Source organism: Nycticebus coucang, chromosome 12 (genome assembly GCF_027406575.1).
Source record: "Nycticebus coucang isolate mNycCou1 chromosome 12, mNycCou1.pri, whole genome shotgun sequence".
NCBI lineage: Eukaryota > Metazoa > Chordata > Mammalia > Primates > Lorisidae > Nycticebus > Nycticebus coucang.
The window spans coordinates 16,314,223-16,339,248 of record NC_069791.1 but is presented as its reverse complement, the minus strand read 5'-3'; the positions used below and the strand labels follow the sequence as shown (position 1 = coordinate 16,339,248).

The window sequence follows — 25,026 nt, the reverse complement described above, 5'->3', positions numbered from 1 at the left end:
TGGGCACCCGCCACAATGCCCGGCTATTTTTTGTTGTTGTTGTCATTGTTATTTAGCAGGCCTAGGTTCGGTTCGAACCCGCCAGCCCTCGGTGTATGTGGCTGGTGCTCTAACCACTGAATTATAGACGCCAAGCCCATTAGCCCCATTTTAAAGATGAAACAAATTAGGCACAGTGAGGTAGTCAAGTAGCTTGTACAAGGTCGGTCATAAGAGGATGACCGAGGCCTTGGATGTGATCTGGTGGGGGCACTGCCAGCTGGACAGCTCCCTTTCACTCTACACACCCCTGGCCCTGATGATGGTGTCTCTTCCCTCCTCTGCTCTAAGAACCATCATTCTGGGTAAGAGAGCAGTGAGGCCTCCTCCACTCTGGCCGTCTAGTCTTCCCGTCCCCACCCCACCCCCAAAATGAGATATAAGGGTCTTCTTTTAAGAAATGAAGGGACTTTGTGGCAGGCGCCTGTAGTCCCAGCTGCTCGGGAGGCTGAGGCAAGAGAATCGCGTAAGCCCAAGAGTTAGAGGTTGCTGTGAGCCGTGTGACGCCACAGCACTCTACCCGAGGGCGGTACAGTGAGACTCTGTCTCTACACACACACAAAAAAAAGTTTGACGACCTCTGCAAGGAGTAGTGTGCTGGCCCCATATACCGGAGGTGGTGGGTTCAAACCCAACCCCAGCCAAAAACTGTAAAAAAAAGAGAGAGATGAAGGAGCTTAGAAAATGAGTAATACAGGGACTTGGTATGAGAGGAAGAAACGAGATCTAGCTGGCAACATTTGTTATACGATAAACCTCTGGATAACACCCCTCAGGGCAATGTTTTTATTCAGACCTTTAAAGGTGCCAGACTCTCTACTAACCTGTCCCAGATCAAAAAGGTTTGCCTGCATTTAACAGAGATTCTCTACAATGCAAATCTCTCTTCCTGCTTCTTCCCTGACCCCAGACAGCCTTATATCATTATTCCTATTTGCCTAGAGCCATCTTAAAATATGACAAAGAAATATATTTTGGTGGCTCAGTCGGTAAGGCGCCGGCCCCATATACCGAGGGTGGCGGGTTCAAACCCGGCCCCGGCCAAACTGCAACCAAAAAATAGCCGGGCGTTGTGGCGGGCGCCTGTAGTCCCAGCTACTCGGGAGGCTGAGGCAAGAGAATCGCTTAAGCCCAGGAATTGGAGGTTGCTGTGAGCTGTGTGAGGCCATGGCACTCTACCAAGGGCCATAAAGTGAGACTCTGTCTCTACAAAAAAAAAAAAAAGAAATATATTTTGGGTTAAAATATTTCTTATTTCCTTCAGCCCTAAAAATACACCTTCAAATCTTGGTGTGGTGGCTCACGCCTGTAATCCTAGCATTCTGGGAGGCTGAGGCTGGAGGATCCCTTGAACTCTGGAACTGGAGACCAGCCTGAGCAAGAATAAGACCCAAAAGTACCAAAAGTACCAAAAGTAGAAAAAGTAGAAAAAATTAGCTAGGTGTTATGGCGGCCACCTGTAGTCCCAACTACTCGGACGCTGAGGCAGGAGGATCTCTTGAGCCTAAGAGTTTGAGGTTGTTGTGAGCTTCTGATGCCACAGGGCAGAGTGAGACTCTGTCTCTCTCTCAATCAATCAGCAAATAAAATAAAAAATATAAAATCCTCAACCTCTTCTATGGAGAGCCCAGGCCACAAGAGATACTCTGTGGGCTGTGCTTTTCCTGGTTGTGTCCTTTTAAAAATCTTTGGCTTAATAAACCTCAATAGAGGGTGGTGGCTGTAGTTCAGTTGGCAAGGGTGCTGGTCACATACACCTAGGATGGCGGGTTCAAACCAGGCTGGGGCCTACAAAGCAACAATGACAACTGCAACCAAAACACAAAATAGCAAGGTGGCAGCATCTGTGATGCTGGCCCCATATATTGGAGGTGGTGGGTTCAAACCCAGCCCTGGTCAAAAACTGCAGCAAAAAGAAAAAAAAAGAGGGGGGGGATTTGCATTTGGCTCAGCGCCTATAGCTCAAGTGGCTAAGGTGCCAGCCACATACACTAGAGCTGGTGGGTTCAAATCCAGCCCAGGCCTGCCAAATAACAATGACAACTACAATCAAAACATAGCCAGGCGTTGTGGTGGATGCCTGTAGTCCCAGCTATTTGGGAGGCTAAGGCAAGAGAATCACTTAAGTCCAGGTTGCTGTGAGCTGTGATGCTATGACACTCTATCCAGGGTGATAGCTTGAGGCTCTGTCTCAAAAAAAGAAAAAAAGAAAAAAATAGCCAGGCATTGTGGTGGGCACCTATAGTCCCAGCTACTTGGGAGGCTGAGGCAAGAGAATTGCTTAAGCCCAAGAGTTTGAGGTTGCTGTGAGCTGTGACGCCACAGCACGAGGGTGACAAAGTGAGACTCTGTCTCGAAAAAATATAATAAAAGAAAATAAACCTCAATAGAGTGTGACTCTCTTCTTATCATCATAGATCACTCAGTTAACAGATATTCCAAAAGTTCTGAGATACAGGAGAAATGTAAAATCCACAGAAGCTTTGTGTCCCCAATGGTCAGGGGTCAACACCTAGATTAGAGGCCCAGCATCACTACAAATTTGTGCCTCAAGGTGGCTTTCCCATTTGTGCTTGGCTCATCCAAACACCATCAGACCCTGAGGCATCTAGCACTGGCCACATGCAATCTCTTTGCCACTTCATACCTGACTCTGGGACCCTGAAGTGGCCTCCTAACTGGTCTCCCAGCCTCTGGCCTATCCACTTGGCTTCTCACTAATTGATGTTTCTTATTGATTGTTAGCAGTTCCTGAGATCCTCAAACCTGAGGACCGGGCAGGGAGCAGAGAACTCTGTCCCTGTTGAGCCATCATCTAATTTCCAAAGTCCTATGCCTAGTGTCTTCCCTCAGTCTCTGAGAGTTGGCTTTCTGGTTTTGGTGGTTCAGAGACCCTAGCTTCTTCCCAAAAGGACCATCTCTGAGATGGAGCAGTATGTCCAAAGTCACATGGGCCTTGGAGGCCCAGCCACAGCTGGAAAGCAGCTGGCCAGGCCCTTTCCCTCCACATTTCCTGTTCCAGCCCCTGCCCCATCACCTCCACCTAGCCCAGCCCAATCCTCACTCTCGCTGTCTAATTTTCCATGAGTTTCTAAAAAAAGCACTGAAGAGGCCACTAGAAGGGAAAAGGAGGATGCAGCCACTCTGAGGCTAGTGCCTTTCAGCTGACTCACCCACTTCTATGGCACTTGGGTTCCGGCATCCAGCATGGGGTATGGGTGAGGCCCCAAACCCAAGGCTGCCTGAGAATGTACCAAGACTAGAACTGGGTGAGGAGGGGCCTGCTCCTCAAGGCTGGAACAGAGTGCCAAGGTTGCAGCCCAGTCCAGCTGGGTGGCCTTGCCTGAGAGAAAGCAGAATCTCAGGGGAGAGGTGGAGGTTTCAGGGAGAGAAAATTGTTGGATTCTCACAACCCTTCTAGAGCCCAGGCCGGTAAGAGTTTGGAGGGAGGGTCCCAGTTAGGATCTGGGCCAGTTCGATTTAGGGTCTGGGCCTCTTCTGACACTTCTTTTCACCCCCTTTTTTGTTTACCCCTTTCTCACATATTCTCCTCGAGGCAGCACCTGGGCAGGGATGCCTGAGTGCAGCCTACAGCTGAGCCCCTAACTGAGCTGAGGGCTCCCCAAAGGCTAGGTGACAGGGGATAGGATGGGCAGAGAGACCAGGCTGTGGTTCAAGGACAGGCTAGAGCTAGGGGACCCGAGTCCATAGGACCTAGGGAGACAATGAGGTCACAGCATGTTTCTGAGTTGGGGTTAATGGGAAGCCATGGAAATTTTAGTTCTTATGGGGCTGGGCCTTTGAGGGCCTCTGTCCACCTGCAACTAAAAGGAGGGGAGGGGAATGAATCCAGCGGCCCCTCTCCTCAACCTTCCCCTGCCCAGAGACCCAAGGGACCAGTTTTTCCTTTTTTAACCCAGATGGAGATGGGGGATTGATTTCTACCATTGTTTCTATAATCCTCAGGGTGATCCCACCTGAGGCCTTCTGGTGTGTTGATTTCCTAATCAGATAAATGGCACTACGTTCCCCTCCCCTATGACTCATGCAAGACTGACTGGTCAGCTCTGCTTTCTCTGCCTTGTGGCCCCACTGCCTGTGGGTCTGCTGACCCTGCCCCTCAGCCACACTTCCCAGGAAGCCCTTCATGACACAAACATCTCCTGTGTGCCAACAGTGTGCCAGGCCCTGTTCTAGGCACTGGGGCTGCAGCAGTGAACAAGCAGAAAAAAATCCTTGCCCCAAGGAACTTAAATTCCTGGAGAGGGATAAACAGTGAGCCACAGATCAGAAAAAGACATAGTGTCCCAGAGGAAGAGGAGTGTAAAAGAGAAATAAAGCAGGGAAGCGGGGAGGGGGCAACGCATGTGTGCTGGGGAGCATGGATCTGTAACTACAGCAAACATGGGAAGGAGGGGAGAGAGCTGCGAGCATATCCAGGGAACAGACAGAGGCAGCCGCAGGTGCAGAGGCAGCGAGAAGGCTAGTGTGGCCGCAGCTGAGTGGAGTAGGGGAGGGCACAGAGGCTGGATGCCAAGCAGAGGAATGATCTGCCTGGCTCCCTCCAGCTGCTGTGGTGGGCGTGGGTTGTGGGGGGCCACTGCAGCCCTCCAGGCGGGAAGACGGGGCGCTAGCCAAGAAGGTGGAGAGGAGTAGTGGTTAGATTCTGGACAAGGGGTGTGGCCACAGGGCCCCTGTGAGGGGCAGGGAGAGGGGAGGAGTTGAGGATGCCCTTTGTCCTGAGTGACTGGAAAATGGGGAAGCCTTTGGGAGAATAGGGCACCTAGGGAAAGAGTAGCAGCTTGGTTTTGTACGTGAGGTGCCAAATAGGGACACTGACTAGCCAATTCCAAATTCTAGTCTGGAAAGAGAGAGAGAGATACAACATAGAGATGTAATTTTTAGAGTCATCAACATAAAATACTCAGATGTTTTGATACAGCTTGGGATACACTGGGGAGCAAAGGCAGAAAGAGAAAAACTAAGGGAAGGTGGTGGCCTGGATGGCAGGAGAAGATGCTCCTGCGGGCAGGGGACAAGGGGCAATCGTACAAAATTTTATTGAAAGTCCAAGTTGGGGACTGAAATTCAGCCCCGGATTTACCAACCTGGAGGCTATTGGTGGTCTAGGTGAGAGCATTTTTTTTTTTTTTTTTTTTGGCCGGGGGTGGGCTTGAACCCGCCACCTCCGGCATATGGGACCGGCGCCCTACCCGTTGAGCCACAGGCGCCACCCTAGGTGAGAGCATTTTAAAGCCAGTTAAGAGAGAATGCGATGAGAGGAGTTGGAGAACATTAGTGTAGATTCTAAGGAGTTTTGTTATATGTGGAGTAAAGAATGGGCAGAAGCCAGAGGGACGTGGGCCAAGAGTATTTTGTTGTTGTTCAGATGGGAGAGATCTGGCAGGTTTCTATGCTGATGGGAATAACCTAGTAAAGAGGGCAATGTGATGATGCAAGAGAGAGGAAGGAAAAGAGCTTGGAGAGACCTCTCCAGCCCCTCCTCATCTCCCAACCAATAACAGAAGTTGTCCTCTTTGAGGCAGGGGCGTTGGAAATGGCCCCAGGCTGGGCACTGGACACCTGGGTCCCGATCCTAAATCTGCCTCTTACTGGCTATAAGACTCTGTGCCAGCCCCTAATACCCAGGGCTTCAGATGTGGAAAGTGATTCCTACAGCACCAGCGCTGCCTCCCTCCCAGATTGCGGTGGAGATCCAGTGAGGCAATAGGTGTGAAAGTCTTTGTCAATCGTTAATAAGTGGAACAGATGCTGGGGATTATTTGTATTATTCTAATAACACTAGGGATTATTAAGAAAATTTAAGGGATTACCGTTCACCCAGCCCCAATTTCTTGTACAACCTCTTGGCATGGCTCACACACTCACCGTGATCTGACCTGCATGAAGCCAAGTAAACTCCCTGCACCTCTGCAGACACTCACCCCTCCAACATCCCCAGCCTGTTTGCCCTGGCTTGACCCCTCTTCTGTCCCTGGCAAATGCTGCCTTCTAAGACCTTCAGATACTACTGCCCTACTGGAGCTCGCTCTCCTGAATGGGCCTTCCTCTTTCTAACATCAGGGTCCAATTCCCCACCCCATCCCTTCAAACTTTTTCTTTAGAAACTAATGCGGGGAGGGAAGAGCATTCATTGGTCCAGCAGCCAAGATAAGTTAGTTAGTGCCTTAGGGTTTCCAACCATGCCAGCTTGCCTTGGAGGTAGGGCTTCCCTGAGAAGTGGGACTCTCAGTGCTGAAAATGGGAAGGTTCCAGGTAGACTGGTTAAGTTGGAACCCTAGTCTTGGCCAAGGTCACACTTAGTTGATTTGCCATTATCTTGGACAAATCACTTAACTCTCTGGAATCCAGTTTTCTCATCTCTAAGAAGAGGGCTTGGGGTTTCACTAGATCCCTTGTTAGTCCCTACCAGCCCTCAGGCTCCAAGCCCAGCTGGTGCCATGTGCTTCTGTGTGGCACGCAGGTGTGCTTCCTGCTGACAGTGGCATCTGGGTGCACAGCACAGTACCCTGCACACAGCAGGTGCTCACTAAGGACCTGTGGAAAGGATGAATGCAAACCCCACTCTTGGCTTGATCTCTATCCAAACCCCCCAAAACCTCTGCTTACAGTTCTGACTCCCAGTCTTTTCCCCATCTCAGCTTCCTCACATGTCACCCATAAGCCTCGGGAACCCGTGACTAAGCCAGGAACTCTGCTCACTGAGCTGAGCTGAACATCCAATAAGGGACAAGGGAGTCCGGTCACTGCTTCCATTGGCAATGAATGCTCGCCTTGAGTGCCTTCACAAGATGTGTTGCCCACCTCGGTGGATTCTGTACCACTGTCAGTACTGGTACCTGAAGTCCACCTGAGCAAAAGGCCTGAGTTGGGCTACTTTGGGCATGTGTCTGTCCCTGGTCACCTCTTGTCTCCTGGGCATCTGCTTCCAGCCACTCCCAGCCTAGCCTCAGATCCCAAGTGGGACTCTGGAGCCAGACTGTCCAGGTTCCCAGTTTGGACCCACCACTTCCCAGGATGAGGTATAACCTTGGGTGTATTACTTGGTATCTCTGAGCTACAATTTTTCCTCTTGACTTACTAACAGTAGAGTTGATCTTGTAGACCTGTGGTGAGGATTAAATGCATATGGAGAGCTTGCAGAGTGGAATTAGGTGCTCAATAAATATTAGATATTATTGTTATCATGACAGGACCATCATCAATACTCGCAGTTCTGTGAAAACTGAGCAAAGCAGCAACTTGATCTAAAAAATTCTCTCTCACACAGGGTACCTGGAGTCTCCTTACCTCCAAGAAGCCTTCCTAGGTTACCCCTGGGAGAGCAACTACCAACTTGGTCCACATGGCCAGGACCCTCTCCAGGGGAAGGGGCACCTCTGTCTGCAGCTTCCATCCTGCTAATACAGCCTTCCTTCCCCTGGCCGAGGACAGCTGGACTGTCTTAAAGACCAGATTGAACTCCCAGAGTACAGCCTAGCCCTGCCTACAGGTGCTCTGAAAGCGTTCAGAGGGGATAGTGAGGAAGACAGGAGTGGGGTGGGGGTGGGGACTGGGGAAGGCTGAGAAGGCGGACCCCAGGGAGCTGGGCCACACTCACCAATGTAAACACGCCTGCTCCCAGTGCTGCGTAGACCGCGTGGAGCCAGGGCACCTGTGGGCAGAGGCAAAATGGGCTTAAGGATGATGAGAAGGGGCAGTGGGCGGAGCAGGAGGAGGGAGGGCTCAATCCAGAGAAATGAAGGGTGTGCTCCTCAGCGTTCCCTAAGATGCCCCAGGACTGAGAGGATCCCTTTGATTCTCTGTGTGCTCAGGGTGGATAAAGGGAACCCCTGGATAAGAGCAATCAGGGAGGCACAGCAGGGGTGGGGGGGCTCCCCATCAACCTGGTGTCTCCTCCCTCAACACACAGCCCCAGGCTCAGGCTGGCAGAGCATGAGTCATCTGATAGGGCCCTATCATCCTCCTAGCCTGGGTCTTGCTCCAGGTTGCTCCTGACTCCCTGGGTGCTCATCCCTATCCGGTATGGGGGTCTGCCCGTCCCTCTGTCTGGGAGCTCCCTAGCTCTGCCTTGGGGCCAAGGGGCTCCAGTGGAAGGGGACAAGGACTTGAACTTGCGGGTGTGGTGAGGGTGCCGTCTGGAGTCTCTGCCAGCCCTGAATGGCGGGCTTGCCTGCAAAGGCTGGAGCAGACCCCCTCTCAACCTTTGCTTTCCTAGATCTCCCTGTGGGTCTCAGGGGCACCCAACTATGTGTAGAAGTACCACGGAGGTGCCACCCTAGCCAAGCCTGCTGTGGAACCCTCCCCCAAAAGATTCCTGGAAACAAAGGTATCCCATCATCCAGACTTGGGTCAATAAAAGGTTCTTTGAAGTTCCATGGCCCCTTCCTGTAACACTCCCCATCCTAGATACATAGAGGGCCCAAAGGCCAGCTCCGGCTCCTCCCTTCATCAACAGGATCCTGGGAAAAGCCAAGAAAATGCCAGAATCGATTCCAATGTCCTGGACTGGGTGCCAAGTGCTCCACAGCTGGGGCTGGGCAGGATGTGTGTGTGGGGGAGTGGGGAATACTGCTCCCAACCCCAGCAGAAAAGGGGCAAAGGGGGACCATGTACCCCAAACGGGACTGTAGCAGGGAGGGCAGGTATAAGCACTGAGCCCGCAGCAGGGGTCCAACAGCTTCATCTCTGGGTTACCAGGATTCAAATCTGAAGGTCCTCCTGTGACCCCTCTCATCTGCTCCCTTCTCCACATGCAGTGGCCTGGGTGCCTCTAGAGTCCCTGCTGGATTTCCCCAGGGCAGGTGGGACACCTCTAACAGGCTGCGATGTGGCCACTGGCCTGTGGATGCTCTGATGAACTTGAGGATACTCTGGGCCCCCTGCCCCACCTCTCACTTGCCTGGCTAGCCAGATTCCACCTCTTTGGACTTGGCTGGTTCCTCCGGAGCTGCAGAGGCTCCTGCCTCAAGGCCCCTCTGGGCTTGGTGGGCCCCAGGGAGCCCCAGTGCTTCCCTCCCTGCCCCCAGGGTTTAAATGCTCCATGCTCTCCCTCAGCCTACAGAGGGATGAGGAAGGGAAGCCGGATGTGGCTCCTGGAGCCAGGTAGGTACCAGGCCTGCCAAGAAAAACCTCCTTGTTTGCTTATACTGCCAACACGCCTGGGACAGGTGCCAGGAGGGGCCAACAGGATGGCACACTGTGAGGCTTTGGTTCCGGGCCTTCCCTGGAGAGTGTAGGAGGGAACAGCACCCTTGGACCAGTTCCCCAGGGGCCTTCTGGGGGACCCAGAGACTTACATATTGGAAGGGCAGGAGGATGGCTAGGATGAGTCCGCTGAAGAAAAGAGTCATGAGCAGCACAAAGAGCACACCCTGGCAGGACGTGAAGTCAAACTGTGGGGAAAAGACAGGGTCAGCTCCTGGGCCCCTCAGGCCTGCATAGAGAGGCAGGGTTCCTGGGGTCCCCAACTACAGGCTGAGCCCATGCAGCAGGCCATAGTCTTGTGCTCAACCCTAGAAGCCACCTTCCTCCTCCTTGCCCCCAGGGGACCTTGACCCACTTTACCTATCCCCAGCCCTGGGTCCAAGCGTGGAGCCCCCCACCCCATCTGCCTTCCCCTGCTCAGCCTCAGGCCGGCATCTTTGCCTACAGGTGCCAGAGCTGACCTTGGTCTGGAAGCTGAAGACGGTGACTGAGAGGCAGACGAGGGCCGTGATGCCCAAGCACAGCAGCACAGATGTGGTGTTGTAGTAGCTGGGGACCGCAGGCCCAAGGCTCAGCTTCTGGGCAGGGCTCTGGTCTCTCCCAGCCCTCCTCACAGGCCCACCCTCTCTGCCAAGACCTGATCTCCTGACCTCTGGCTCCAACCCCATCCCTCTCCCGAGGTCCTCCCTGCTCAGTTTCCCTGGCCTTTCTGCTGGGCTCTCCCCTTCTCAAAATGCTCAGACTTAAAATCATGTTAGAAGGATTTTGAAGAGGTGGGAGTGGGAGTGGGGAGGGGCTCATACTGGGGCCTGGAAGTGGTTCTCAGGTAGCTATAGAGTCATGAGTCTAAGGCCTTTAAGCTACAACTTAAGAGAAGTCACCCTGCTCCCCACCATCTCCCACCTCCCCCATCCACCTGGTCAGGTCCTGGAGTCACTGCCCGCCTGAGTGCATGAGGAGAGGGCCCTAGGCCAAGGTTCCCTGCCTGCCTGGACCCCCTCTTCCATCTACACAATGGTCCCAGGAAGGACAGTGTGTGGGAGCAGTTCCCTTTGGGTGTGGCCTGGCCTACAGCCTTCCTCTCTTTCCTCCTATTCCCTTTACCTGGACAACATCCCGGTGAGGTAGGCCATGGACAGGGTCTGAAAGGAGAAGCAGAGTGGAGGAAAGCTCCAAAGCTCAGACTTTGGGGGCCCAGGCACCCTCAAGGTCCAGCCCAGGTTTCCACCCCTTGTATGTACCCCTCAACTCTGCCTGAATTTGCTTCACCCTTCCACTCACTGACTTTCGGGACTCAGCCCTAGGTGAGGAGTGTCCAGGCCAGCTTCCAGGCTCCTGTGTTAGTTGTTCCTTCCTTTCTTCTGCTCTTCCCTTTTTAACACCTCCCTCTTTTTCATTATCATAGCTCTATGATGATAGAATCAAACCCCTTAAAACCAAAATTTCAGCGAAAAGAGACAGCAGATGGAGAGTGGAAGGAGACTAAGCCCATTAGGAAAAACAAGGTAGAATGTCTTTGTGGAAGAAATAACGTGAAAACACCTCTGGCCTCCAGGGACCTCAAGTTGGACACTCCTAGCCCAGACTTCCTGGCTCTGAAGCTCACTCAGCTTCCCTCCTTCCTCCATCCCCACACACCATCTGTCCCCAGCCCACCCCCAAGTCACTTACAAATACAGTCAGGAGAATCAGGTTCCAGGGAAAATGCCTCCTGCAAGGCAAGACACAGAGCTCAAAGGGGAGCAGGGGGTGCCAGTGGCATGGATGGCCAACCCCTTCCACCCTCCTTGGAGCCTCTTCCTTCAGCCACATTCCCATGTGCCCCCACCTGTGCATCTACCTTTTCCCACCTCAGAGGTGCCAAGTAAAGGAGGGAGGGGCAGGCTTGATTGACAGAGGCCCAGAGAGGAACTGGGCCCTCTCAGGAGTGCACAGCACACTGCTGGCAGGCAGGGCTGGGGCCAGAACTTTCAAGATCCTGTTCCTATTCCCACATGTTCCTTGAGCAATTATCATACCTGGGTCCAGAACAGCAAGCCAGGGTCAGGTAGGTTGCAAAGAACACAGCACTGTGAAGGACAGATGGATGGGTAAGTGGCAGATCCCTCCCGAGGGCCTTCATCCCATCCTCCTGTTCAGCCCCTCTCTGCCACTCTGCTCACAGGGCAGCCAGACAGGAGTGGGGCACGGTCACCCTGGAACCTAGCAATGAACAGGGTGGTGGTCCAACCCCAAAAGAGGAAGGGGGATAGGACAAGACTCCTTCTAGAAGAAGTCAATCTTAGGTGCCATGGGACAGCTCTTCCTGACCACCCAATCCAAAGAGGCCTCCCCAGACACTATCTTATTACTTTAAAAGCTCATATACAGCATTTCCTACATGCTGGGCAGAGTTTTAAGTGCTTTACGAATATTAACTAATGTAATACTCATATCTTCTCTCTAAAGTATGTTCTTCACTTCATAGTTGAGGCAGGTGAAGTCAGAGGACTTGTCCAAGGTCATGCAGCCACCTTGTTACAGAAGCAGGATTAGAACACGGGCACACTGGCTCAAGTCCTTGCTTATAAACACTAGCCCACACTGCCTCATCCGTACCCTTCACAGCCTTGTCATTAGCTGTAACAATCTTGTTGGTCTAGCCTACTAGAACGTGAACTCAGGAAAGGAAGGGCCCTTGTCTGTCCTGCCAGTCTCTGGCACAAGCTGCAAGCGGCACCTGTAGAATGAATTTCAGGATCAGGTGGCCATGTTCAGTGGGAGGCTGGCAGGGAAGTCAGGGGCAATCCAGAGATAGTGATTGAGGATTTTCTGGAGAGCAATGGAAGCAGAGGCTAGTCCAGAAGGTGAGAGATGAGGGCTGAGGATCTATAGGTAGGGCATGCCCACACCCACCCGCGTTAGGTAGGACAGTTCTTCCTGACCTCCCAATCCAAAGTGGCCTCCCCAGACACTATCTTATTACTTCAAAAACTCATATATAGCATTTCCTATGTGCTGGGCAGAGTTTTAAGTGCTTTACGAATACTAACTAATGCAATTCTCATCCTCACCACCTAGGCATGGCCTCCAATCCCCAGGAGGCCTTCTGCATGGTACTGCCATCCTTCCCTCAGCTCCTGCCTGAATTCTCACCCATCCTCCATAATTCCAGACTTGCTGTAGCAATTCCAAACTTGTCCTCCATCTAGACTTCCCGGGCACCTCACTCTCCTGCACGGTCAACCTCATGTGTCCCAGAGAGATGTGAGATAATGGGGGAGCAGGGGGCTCCCTTGGCTTTCTGACTGCCTCCTATAAACATCATGTGGGCACTGGGCCCTCCTGTCCCTCTTCCCATCCCAAGCTGATCCCCTGGCTTGGGCTGTGGGTCCCACCCCCTCAACTGCCTGGGGATCTCTTGCTCTTCAACCTTTCTACGGGCACCTCTCCACCCCACACAAACCTCCTCAGCCATGTTCCGTCTCTACCCAACATCTTCCCTGGCTCAAGCTGTTGTCCCTTTCTCTGCACTCTCAGCCAAGCTTCTTAAGAAAGTGGTCTCCGGGGCGGTGCCTGTGGCTCAAGGAGTAGGGCACTGGCCCTGTATACTGGGGGTGGCGGGTTCAAGCCAGGCCCCAGCCAAAACTGCAAAAAAAGAAAGAAAAGAAAAGAAAGAAAAAAAGAAAGTGGTCTCCACTTGCCGAGCCCAGAAAACCCAGCCTCAGCCTGCTGGATGGGAGCTGGCTCTGCCACACCACTGTGGCCTTGTGAGTCCAGTCATACTCGTCAGTCCTCATCTTACCTGGCTCTTCAAAGTGTGGTCACTGCCATCGTTTCCCTCTTCCCTGAGAAGTACTCTTGTGTCCCTCCTACCTCCCTTGCCTCTCCTTCAGGGCATTGTTCAAACTGCCTGGTTCCTTCAACACTGGTCCTCTCAAGCTCCTCTCCCTCCATACTCTCCCTAAGTGGGCTCCCTTGTCTTCATATTTCTGATCTACATTTTCCTTCTCAACCTCAGATTCAAATATCTAACTGCCTACTGGGCAGGCATGGCTATTCAGAAATCAATCATTCTCAACAGGTTAGAACTGAGCTCCCCATCTTCCCTGCTCCTTCTCCTGCATCCCTTACTGCAGAGGACATGATATGCTCTCCAAGTCATCTGGCCAGAGGCCATAGCATCATCCCTGACATTCACCCTGCCACACCCAATTAATTACCTAGACCTGTTGATCTTCCTACACAGACAGTTCTCAAATCTACCTTCTTCTCTCCATCCCCACAACCACCCATGGAAGTCAGGTCACCTCATTCTGGACTGGACCATTGCAGGAGTTCATGTGACCCTCCAGCCACAGCCTTGCCTTCTATCCTTCAGGATACAGGCAGATCCAATCAGGTGACTCCCATGTATAAAATTCCCAAAGACCTGGCATTGCCAAGTGCAATCCACACCTCTCGCCCCTCCCCTATGGCCCATCTCTCACCACACTCCACCTCTCCATTCTATCCCTCTCATTATAATCTGCCCTGCCCTCAAAATGTGCCTGCCACACTCTGCTCATGCTGCAAAAGACCGACTGCCAAGGATACCTGTGGCCTGAGTTAGCATGGCATCCTCCACGCACCATGAGCATATTTCACCTAGAACTGTACCCGCACAACCTCTGGACCAGCTTGCGGGACTCCCCACCCAGGTGTAGTGTCTGGAGACCAGCCTGCAACTTATTCATTTTGTGTTCTCACCATCTAACCCAGAACCTGGAACCTGGTAGGTGCTTTTAAAATATTTCTGGAAGAAATGCAAAAAAAAAAAACCCAGAGAATGCAAAGGTTGAAACAATCCTATTGGATTTGGTGAATAGGATCCCTTCATCTTAACCCTTCCCTACTCAGCGGTTCTTAAATAATGAGGAACTGTCATTGTGATTGGGAGGTTCTATTGGTAGCTGGTACCAGGGCTGTGAACACCCTGCTCCGTGCAGGAGAGTAGAACCATCTGCTCCAGTTAAGAAACACCCCAGAATCTGCTTTCTTTTGGTGTCACTTGAGTCATTGGTCAGTCACTTTGACAATAATGATAATAATACCCTTGTCCATGTGTATCCCGGGTGTGGGTCCTGTCTTCCTGAAAGCTTCCTGAGGGCAAGAGCTCATGCTCCTTTTCTCTCTGGTCCATAGCTTCTCATTCCTCAAGACAAGGGATCAGGAGGAAGAGCAGGGGGACTGAAGAATTGGGGATGGTGGTACAGCTTTGGAGCATTCACAGCCCAGCTTTGCTACTACCATTGTGTAGCCTTGGCCAATAGATAAGCTCCAACTACTTTTAATTTTTTTATTTTTATTTTTTCCCCATGGACCACAAAGAATGTTGGAAAACTACTTATTTTTTTTTTTGAGACAGACTCTCAAGCTGTTGCCCTCGGTAGAGTGCTGTGGCATCACAGCTCACAATAACCTCTAACTCTTGGGCTTAAGCGATTCTCTTGCCTCAGCCTCCCAAGTAGCTGGGACTACAGGCGCCTGCCACAATGCCTGGCTATTTTTTGTTACAATTCTCATTGCTGTTTTAGCTGGCTGGGACCAGGTTCGAACCTGCCACCCTCAGTATATGGGGCTGGCGCCCTACCCACTGAACCACAGGTGCTGTCTCCTACAACTTTTGTTTTCCTGTTTCCAACTGTCAGCATTCTTATTCTCCTTCTTTATAAAACAGGAATAGTGGCACCAACCCACTGAGCTGTTAGAAGAACCGATGAGAGAACTTGACTCAATCATTTAGCACACAGCCTGGCACCAGGTAAGGACTCCCCCTGGGAGCTGCTATTATTAAAATTAAAAGCTGGCTGACAGCTTCCTGGAGAGCCTCAACCCACCTCCATCCTAGCTCTGGTCCCACACTTTTCCTCCTCTCTCTGTGTTTCTCCCAGTCGGTGTAAGCCTTCCACCCTGCAGACACTGCAGCTCAGTGGGAGCAGTCAGTCAGGCGGGACCCATGACTAGGGCCTTGAGAAAGCAGGGAAGTGGGGTGTGGATGGGGGGAGGCTCGCATTCCAGGGATCAGAGAATGAGTCACATAGAAGTGAGAGAGAGAACCACTGATTAATGTGTCGGAGCAAGCCCCAGGGCCTGGGCAGGATCAGTCTATTTACAGATGTCAGGACAGGGCTCAGGTACAGGCCACTGTCCAAACCCAATGCCCTCTCCCAGCTTGTCCTGCTCTAGGACCCAGACCAGAGCCCTAAGGAGGTGGCAGAACACAGAAGGCAAGTGCTTAGGTTTCACTATCAGAAAGACCTGGGTTTCTTCCCTGGCTGTGCTGCTCAGAATGCAATAACCTCTCAACCTCAATTTCTTTCTTTTTTTTTTTTTTGCAGTTTTGGCCGGGGCTGGGCTTGAACCCACCCCCCCCACCCCCATTATGTGGGGCCAGCGCCCTACTCCTTGAGCCATAGGCACCGCCCAACCTCAATTTCTTCATTTGTAAGATGAGGATAATAACAGTATCTTCCTGGTAGGGATCAAATGAAAAAGAGTTGTAAAGTTCTTAGCACAGTGCTCTATACACAGACAGCTATCTGATCTTTATTGCTATTGTTCCAAAAGGAAGAGACTAGGACAGAGCCATCAAGAGCCCAGGACTCAGACAGGAGGTAGACTGCAGCAGGATGGAGAGGGTTGGGGATTGGGGAAGGAGCAGGGCAGACCGCAGGAGTGCTTTCTGGAGGCAAAGGGCGTGTCTTGCTGATGCAGCTTCCAAGCACCTTTAACTTTTGTGAGAGCCCCATGAAAAACACAGTCCATACCCACATGGACTCCAACTGCACCTTACCAAGCCAGAGAGGGCATCTCTGTTTTATGCCTGGAGGTGTTAATGGACTCCAAATCTCACTTGTCAGAAGTCAGAGTTTCACACTTCACCCTTCTCAATACCTCTCACCTCCCTCCATGGAGTGGACTCTGCCTCCACCTCCTGAGCCTGTTCATTCCTGAGCTGTCCCTCTGCCACCACCTGCTCAGAACCCTGAGTTCCACAGACCCTCCACAGAAGGCTTAGAGAGGGAAGGGCCTAAGGACTCCATCCCAAGTTCCCAGGGGCCTGAGGCTGCCAGGAGGTGCTTATGTGCTGGGAGTCATGCCAACTCGCCGCATGGGCTGACCGGGGTGGCAGTCCCAGGTACCTCATTAGCTTCACCATATAGCGTCTCCTGGCTCCCCCAAGACACATGCCTCCCCGCCTGGTCTACAGACAGGTCCTGTGTCCTGGGCCCTAGGAAATGCTCTGGGTACGAATGTCTCCTCCCCTGGAACCTCCAATTTGAAGAGACAACTCCCCTTCTCTGATGAGCCCTGGTGACCACGAGGAGTCTCCTTCCTGTCAGCCTTGGCAGGCTGGTGTTAACTCCAGGCCCAGCTCTGAGACTGCTCTGGGCTCAGAGCGGTCAAGGGACTTTGGGCAGAGCCCATCTCGCCACCAGATACCTATTCAGGAACAGGTCTGAGATAACTGCCGTGTGCAAGCCAGGTGGTCACATCCTCAGTCCCCCAAGTCCCACGGCCGTCTGAGATACCTCAGAATTTCCCTACAGGTGGCCTGCCAGCCCTCTGCCACTCTAGGTCTTAATTTAGCAAAGGTAACATGCATTCTCACTCCTATGCTTTTGCTTAAGCTTCTCCTCTCCTGGGAACACTGTCTTGACTCAGCCTTTGAGGGGGATTCCCTGATGTGGGCTACCTGCTCTGGTGCACTGGACTCACCCCTTTGTTCCGCTCCTCTCTGAATGTCCCATGCTGCCTTGTATCACCCACTGCCTTCCCCTGCAGAGGCATCCCCCCATAGCCACTATACAGGGCTGGGCTCACTGTTGGGGCAGAGGGGAGCTAAAGGAGACAGACCATGGTGAAAACAGTTCTACTTTGAGCCCCATGGTGGTTCTGGCCTGGAATTATCCAGAATGACTCCTTAATCACCCAGAAAGCAGGTCAGAATCACCTACACCTCCAAACTTCTCCCAAGTTATCTGCTATGTTCCTTAAAGTGTTTAGGAGGCTGAAATGAACCTGCCAAACCAGGACATTAAGAGCACAAACCTTAACCTGAATTCCGGGTTTGAATCCAGCTCTACTATTGACTAGCTGTGTGACCTTGGGCAAATTACTCAACCTCTCTGAATCTTAGTTTTCTAAGGTAATCATACCTAGAAGATTGGAGGATAGAATGCAATACTATACATCAAGCACAGAGAACAACGCCCAGCCCTTATTAGGCATTCTTTAAGTGGTAGCTATTATGATTCATAAGCATTAATAACAACACAAGAGTGGCAACATTATCATTAACATGGGCCAAGATGTTCCAGCTTCCCCCTTCCCTTAGGACCAAGGTCTGGGTCTCTCCAATCATGGACCCCCACCTCACACTTCTCAATTTGTGCCGGCACCGGAACCTACCCCTATCTCCACTCTGCCCCATTGGATCTAAACACCCCTGAAAGGTCCTTCTGGCCATGCACTGAAGCCAGCAAAATGGGGTACAGCTGGAGGGGATCTGTGAGGACAGTCCCCATGGGAGGTGGAAGCCAGGACTTGGGGCCTATTAACAGAGATACCCTCCTCCTACCACTTCCCTCTCTGGGAAGGGGGGTATACTCACTAGGATGCCCAGTACCAGCCTGGGTTGGCCTGGACATAGTCCTTAACAGGGTCACTGAAGAGAAGGGAGAGAAAAAGAGAGTCAGAATTGACCCCAGGTCTTGATTTCTGGTTCTACATTTGCTCTGCCCCCTGCCCACAGTTCACAGGAACTGAGAGGGAGAAGGAGGGATGCAGTCCCTGTGGGCTGGGGGTGTCCCAGGCTGAGACCTGGGGTGCTTGGGGATGTGCAGCTAGTGGATGGGAGAGGAATGACTGCCACACAGACACCTGCAGGGCCAGAGTCACCCCAGGGCCACTGCACACTGGACGGAGAACTCCTCACCCTGGGCTTTCTAAGGTTCTTCCCCAGCTCGAGGAGGTCCCCACCCCGCACAAATTCCTCCAGGCAGACATTCCAAGAGAGGTCTAAATTTGGGTTCCCCTGCCTCCGGCTTAGCCACAGCCACCCCTGGGAGGTGCCAACTCACCAAAAGGTAAACAGAGCCACAACACCCAGAGTCACCAGCAGCTGGATCAGCAGGATGGTATAGACCTGGGGGTAGGAGGGGGTCCACTCAGCTTGGTGAGCCCTGTTTGAGGCCAGATAGGCTCAGGGAGACCCCAGCCTCCCGGTGACTCAATCAGCTCTCCAGACCCACATCCCACACACTCCACCCTCCCTTTTAGGGGTCACTGAAATGTAGCCAGGACAAGGCAAAAGGAGAATGAAGATGCTCCAGAGCCCATGGCCACAGAAGAAGGGACCCCACGCATCTGGGAAAAGAGGAGATAATGTGTTTAGGTATGGCGGGGTGCTGGGGTGAAAGCTGAGGAAGCAGTTCCTGAGGAAGTAGGTGCTGCTGGCTGGGACCATAAGAGAAGGTGAAGGTAGCTTCTGCAGGCCAAGGGCTGGGCCAGGAAGCTCAGCTCCGGGGGCTCCCCGTACTGAGCTCCCAGTCCCAGAGAGCTGGGGAGAGGCGGTTACCTTTCTGATGAAGACTCTGCGAACTTTCTGGTCATCCCAGCTGAAGGTGGTGAAGAGCTCATGTTCTCCGGTGGGGTAAGCGTTGTCATAGCCAGAGGTGCTGCCTGGGGGGCAGGTGGAGGACATGAGGGCTCCCCATACATAGAAATGCTGTCCCCATGCTCACCTGCTCAGAGCTGCCTTTTTGTTATCCTGCCTCTCAGGACCTGCTGAAGTTTTTCTCCCCAGCCCCACTGTCAAACACCACACCCCAGCCCATTCCAATCCACTCCCAGATGTCTCTCCCTGGTCAATTCTTTCTTTTCCTGCCTACGTTCTGGGAAAAAACTGTGATCTCCCCTCCCTTCCCCTCCACCCTTGCAGGGGTCTTCCCTACTGTGCTCCCCCTCCCTGGACCCCCTGGTTTCCTTGTGGCTAAGGATCACAAAAGGGACAGCCATTCTCATCACAGTCCTCCAAATCCTGTTTTTTGGGGTTTTTTTTGCAGTTTTTGGCCAGGGTCGGGTTTGAACCTGCCACCTCTGGCATATGGGACCAGTGCCCTACTCCTTGAGCCACAGGTGCCGCCCTCCAAATCCTGAGCCTTTGACTACACAACCTCATATAACAACCTGTGCCCCTATCTGGGCAATTTCCAAGTCCTCAAATGTGTCCACTCTGTTCCCCACCAGGTCTCCCTGATCTCCCCTCCCCCAGCAATAGCACCATTTGGTCTTGGTCTTTCAACATTGACCGGGACATCGAGCTCTTCAATGGCTCTCTACTGCCCTTTAAGTTCCCTAACCAAGCCTGCCCAGCCTCTGGAGTGGGAACCTCCACTGCACATTCCTCCCTCCCACTTTTCTCAGCCTGAGTGTATTTTTTCAGCCATTGTATTCACATGTTTCTAGGCCCCTACACGTTCTAACTCTCCTTGCTTTTTTTTTTCCTGGAAATACATTTACTTCCTGTTTTTAAAATTTCAGGTTAATATGAGGCTATGTACCACAGTATTTGCATTTGTAAGGTAAAATCCAAAGCGAGTTGCAGTTGAGTCCTTCACCCACATACACATAGCTCTATGTGGTACCCCATATGTGGGAACTTACCAAGCCCCCCCAATCTTCCAGCTTTAAATGCTTATTTCTCTATCTCTTTCCCAGGTTAACTCATGCCCATCCTTTAGGACTCTGCAGATACCCCTTCCTCCAGAAAGCCCTCCTTGACTGTCAGACAAGTTAGGTGACGTGTCGAGGCCTCTTTCACTGCATTAGTGTCACTATGTGGTAATCATCCATTTACGTGTCTACACAGTCAGCTCTCTGAGGGCAGGGATCCCCGTAGTTCTCATAGATCAATGCATCTCCCAGAATAAGCTCTGAGCTGGACACTGCCTGGCACACGCTTGGTAAATTTAGTCTGTCACAGCTGTCTGAAAGGAGCTGCCTCCCTGCCTCAACAGTTCCTTGGAACGTGTTCCTTAAGGCAGCCAGTGCTGACAACCAAAATATGGGAAATGAGGAAGGGAAGGAGAGGTGGATCTCTTGTAAACCCGGGGCATGCAGACCCTCACCCTCTTATCCTCTACTTCTCCTTCATGTTCCATCCACATCTCCTGCCAATGACCGGGCCATAGATGAAGAGAAAAGGAGAGGGAAAGCAGTCTCTCCTATAGAGCAGCAAGAGGGGGCCTACAACTATCAGACCTTTATTGACCTTCCAGTAGGTCACACTGGGGTGAGTCTTCAGGGATCTGGACCCAGGGGGGTTGTAGCGGGAGGTATGGACCATGGTGGCCACTCCCTGCTAACAGAACCTCTGTCTGGGGTATTGTCCCTGAGATCCCTTCTAGAATTCTGCTGGGAGTGGGGTGATTAAGTGGGGGAGGGGCTGCTGGGGGAGGCTAGGAGACTTGTGGGAAACTGTTTGTTCCAGTCCTGAGGCAAAGCTCCCATAGGCTGCTCAACCCAACAGAGGAGCTCCCACCAGCTGCGATCCTTGGTGTACAAGGAACTGGCATCAGCTCAGGTGAATGTGCCTGGCTGCAAGGGACACTGAGGCTAGCATCCATGTACCTTCCCCACACACGTCCTTCTCCCCTAGCGAAGCTTGGGACAGGGAAGAGAAATACAGAGAGTGATCAGTGAGGTAGATCCCCAGACAATCCTGGGGCCTCTGCTGGGACCTGTCCCCACTGAGGTTTCAGATCAGCCACCATGTAAACAATGCACCCCCACTCAGAAGAGGCCAGACCCAGCAAAGGCTGCTGCCAGTGGCACCCCACCCTGCCCCTTCTTCAGTACACCTTCTCTGCATCACCTTCTTCTCTGCATCACCTTCTTCTAGGAAGGCCTTTCTAAAATAGCCTCAGGCTTTTCTTTTCTTCCCCTCCATTTGCCTAGCACAGAGACCTGAAAAGAAATCCCTTTTCCTATTTGGGAGCACTCTGACTGCAGACATTGTATCTCTAATTCTTTTCATGCAATTCCTCTTTGACTTACCCTCAGAACAGTTCTCTAAATCCTAGGCCTTTCACATTTCATACAATAACCACACAGTCTATCTCTTTTTTGGTAACTTCTTCCTGGGTCCACTATGCCCCTGATGGTCGAGCTTGCAGGAGCTGAAAGACTTACTGGGGTCCACATAGGCCCAGCTTGGGTGGAGAGGCACAGTTGTAGGAGCTGGGGGAAAGGCCCCTGCCTTCAGCCCCTCCCCCAAGGTGGCCTCCTCATAGGAGGGTGGGGCGGAGGGCACTGTTGGAGCCTGCTTCTTCTCGCCATTCACCTGCTGCTGTCCCTCAGTCCCGGGGGCCTTGTTAGCCACGGAGACCTGCAGAGAAGAGGCAGAGAGAGACGGTCACTAGGGAAAGAGAGTCTTCCAACTCCTCCTCACTAGCCCCTCAATTCCTGCAACTTCCACGGTCCTTTGTCACCTGCACTGGGAAGGGCAGGAATGTAGACAAGAATGTCCCGATTTTATAGATGGGAGAAATGATCTGCAGGAGGATGGGGGCAAGCCAGAAGCACACAGTGAAGCCAGGGTAAGAACTGAGAAAGGAGAAAATTCTTGGTTGTTACTGTCCCTAGGTCAGGGATGGGGCCTCTATGGTTCCAATATTTCCCTGGGACTCAGGGGAAGGGCCTGGCACATAGTAACCCCTCAAAAATACTATTGAATGAAAGGTTCTTTCATTTAATATTCCTGACACTTGCTAGTTGTATTTTAACCCCTGTTTTAAAATGAGGGTACTGAGGATCAGAGAGGAAGAGTGACTCGGCCAAGAGCACACAGTTACACATGGCCCACTGGGCTGCAGGGCCTAGAACCATCCTGGGACTGGCCTCCTTCTGCTGGGCTGGAAATGACATAGGGAGAGTAGAGATGGGGGACAGAAGGACAACAGGAAGGTAAAAGGGAGGGAAGGAGGGAAAAGGGAGGGGTCCTGCAGGGTGGAAGAAAGCAAGAGGTCCTTGGGTAAGGGTCCTGGGCTAGCCTAATACTATTGGAACCTCAGCCTTTCCCCAAAACTACACAGAATTACAGAATGTCCTTGCTGAAAGAGACCGTGGAAGACATTTAGTCCCTTCTGGAATGAATAATTGAGGAAATTGAGGCTCTGAGGAAAATATGCTCATGGCAGATTATTATTTTTTTTTAATTAAATCATAGCTGTGTACAATCATGGGATACAATGTGCTGGTTTTATATACCATTTGAAATAATTTCATCAAACTGGTTAATGTAGCCTTCACCGCATTTTCTTAGTTATTGTGTTAGGACATTTATATTCAACTCAAGGCAGGTTTAAAACTCAAGTCCAATTACACTCAGGAATGTCCCTTACCCCTCCCCCCACCCCCCAAAGTACATGTTTAGCTTTGGTGAGAGAATATGAGCTGGGAGGGCCTGAGTGACAGAACCAAAGAAGGAAGGATTGGGGTGGAGGGGGTGGTGTGAAAACTGAAACAGCAACAAAGGGACTGGACCTTAGAAGATGAGATTTAGGTCTGGTTCCCAAGAGAATGTGTTGACCAGAAGGGCCACTGAGGAGGCTGCAGAGTTCCTTATTGGCAGGGGGACTCTAGCGGAGGCAGCCCAGGGACCAGCAAGTGCCATAAGATTTCTGGTTCCTATCTGGGGCCCAGGACCACTGGACTGGAGGGTTAATGTCTATCCCCCAGAAAGCCTGGGGGGCAAGGGGCTGAGGAGGCAGGGGTAGTGCATTCAGTCAGGACAGGGAGCAGTCAGTGAGGTAAATGGTGGCTGTGGCGGTGGGGAGTGGAAGGAGAGGCCCAGCAGAGGGGGTGGGCTCCATGTTCACCATACTCCTCAGGCCTCCTGGAGGGAGGGATTCAGCACCCAGGCCTGTGGAAATGCTTCCCTCCCTCTCCTCAACCTCCTTCATTTCTGATCACCCAGATCAGAAGGATCATGCCTGGGAAAATTCATTTCAGCCCCCACCCTGCCATTTGGGCCCTGCCCCCTACATCCCCCACACATAGGGCATTCCCAAGTGAGGGCTGACAAATGACAGGAGGTGGTATCACCCAATGACATCATTTTGAGGCCTGAAGAGCTTAAAAACAAGGAAAGGAGTGTCTGAGGGACCAGGGAAGGATGCCATTGGCTCTGAGGCTCATCTGAGACATAGAAGGGAGAGGGTGGGGAGGTCCTTCTCCTGTTTGCTCTGCCCAATCCTTAGCACCCCCAAACAGAGGGCCAGACAGCCCTCCCCCCTTACCCCAGGCCCTAGTGGTTGTATAATTCCACAGGCTATTGATGTTACATAACCTTATAGCCAAGCCAAGTCTCTGCCCCAGCCCCTCCCCTGCAATTCAGGCCTAAAACTGGAAAAAAAAAATGTTTTATCCAATCTCATTCAGTCCCATGCCTGGCCAAAACCAAAATGAAAATTCGAGCATCCTGATGCAGGGTTGCCATAGTAACCTCCAACCATAAGGAACATATCCAAATGTCCGGATGAGGAATAATGAGGCAGGGGATGGAGGTTCTGCAGATGATGTGGAAGATGAATGTAAAGTCGTTGGGTTTGGGATTGGAGCGTTGGACCAGAGCGTTGGACTCAGGGCTCACCCGGGTGCTCACACACTCAACACACACAAACCACTCACACTCACGCCAGACACCCAGGCTCGCTCAGGTGGGCCTGGGCGCCGGTTAAGAGTCTTAGGAAGCCAAGGCGTGGGGTGGAAGGGAGACACGGGGGAGAGGCGAGTCCGTGGGCTGGAAGTGGGCCTTTTGGTCCTCTGACTCCAGCAAGGACCACAGAGAACCTTTGCACTAGAGCTAGAGGAGGATGCTTATAGTGGTCCAGAGAGTTTGCTTAGTATGACAGGGAGACGGGGAGCCAGAGGATGGAGGATGGTGCAGGCGGGGGAGATACCGGTACCTTTCCCTGGGTCATGGTGCCGTCTCGGGGAAGGGGTCCCTGAGGCAGGGGCGGCGGCTTGGGTCACCGCAGTCTGCCTGCGTCTCCTCTTCCTCCGCGTGGGTTCTAGCAACATCCACTGCAGCCGGGCCAGGCGGACCGGAGCGTACCACCCGGGCGCGGGGGGGAGGGGGCCGGGCCTGGGAGGATGCTGCGGAGGACGCTGCGGATTCGCGAGCCCAGGGGGAGGAGGCCGCGCCGCCCCCGCCTCCGCCCGCACCCTGCGCGGGTTCCTCAGCCCCTCCCCCGGGACCCCAGAGCGTGGTGCCGCGCTGCGGAGCAGCCCAAGTGGACGGGTCCGCGGGGGCGGGGGAGGGGTGCGAGAACTCCGCCTGCTGTAACCAGAGCTGGGTGGCCAGGCCTTACTGCTCCATCTATCTCTACACTATCTGTGCCGCCTGCTGGGGCCTCTACCTTTTCCCCTCTCTCTTTGGACTTGGCCCTGATTTCTGTCTCCATCTCCAACTCCTCTTATTTCATCATCTATGGTAGAGTGGAAACAGTCCCCAAGGTCTTGTCTACACTGCCTGCTCCTGACAGGGACCCCGGGCTCCACGCTCCTATGGGCCTTGGGCATGCCAGGTAGCCACTTCTCTTTGCCTCCCTTTTGTCACCTGTGAAATAGGAACAATAGGCCCTAGCTGCTTGTCTCACAGAAGACCGTGGGCTGGGAGAATGCAGCTTCTGTTTTTCAACTCTGCTGGGACAGAAACATCTCTACTTCTGT

At 52.5% G+C, this 25,026-nt stretch overlaps 1 protein-coding gene across 1 annotated transcript in view; it reads right to left on the bottom strand.

Annotated features, from left to right (window-relative positions):
* Positions 1–24,545, bottom strand: part of FAIM2 (Fas apoptotic inhibitory molecule 2) — a 31,579-nt gene extending 7,034 nt beyond the window's left edge. Inside the window, exons 1-11 of the mRNA XM_053556683.1 lie at positions 24,261–24,545; positions 21,484–21,679; positions 18,869–18,972; positions 18,372–18,436; positions 17,903–17,956; positions 11,286–11,336; positions 10,939–10,978; positions 10,372–10,409; positions 9,729–9,816; positions 9,360–9,455; positions 7,661–7,714 (exon numbers count right to left, since the gene is read on the bottom strand). Coding sequence (XP_053412658.1) covers positions 7,661–7,714; positions 9,360–9,455; positions 9,729–9,816; positions 10,372–10,409; positions 10,939–10,978; positions 11,286–11,336; positions 17,903–17,956; positions 18,372–18,436; positions 18,869–18,972; positions 21,484–21,679; positions 24,261–24,275 — 801 coding nt within the window. The 5' untranslated portion in view covers positions 24,276–24,545. The remainder of the gene's footprint in view (positions 1–7,660; positions 7,715–9,359; positions 9,456–9,728; positions 9,817–10,371; positions 10,410–10,938; positions 10,979–11,285; positions 11,337–17,902; positions 17,957–18,371; positions 18,437–18,868; positions 18,973–21,483; positions 21,680–24,260) is intronic.
* Positions 24,546–25,026: the final 481 nt, after the last annotated feature.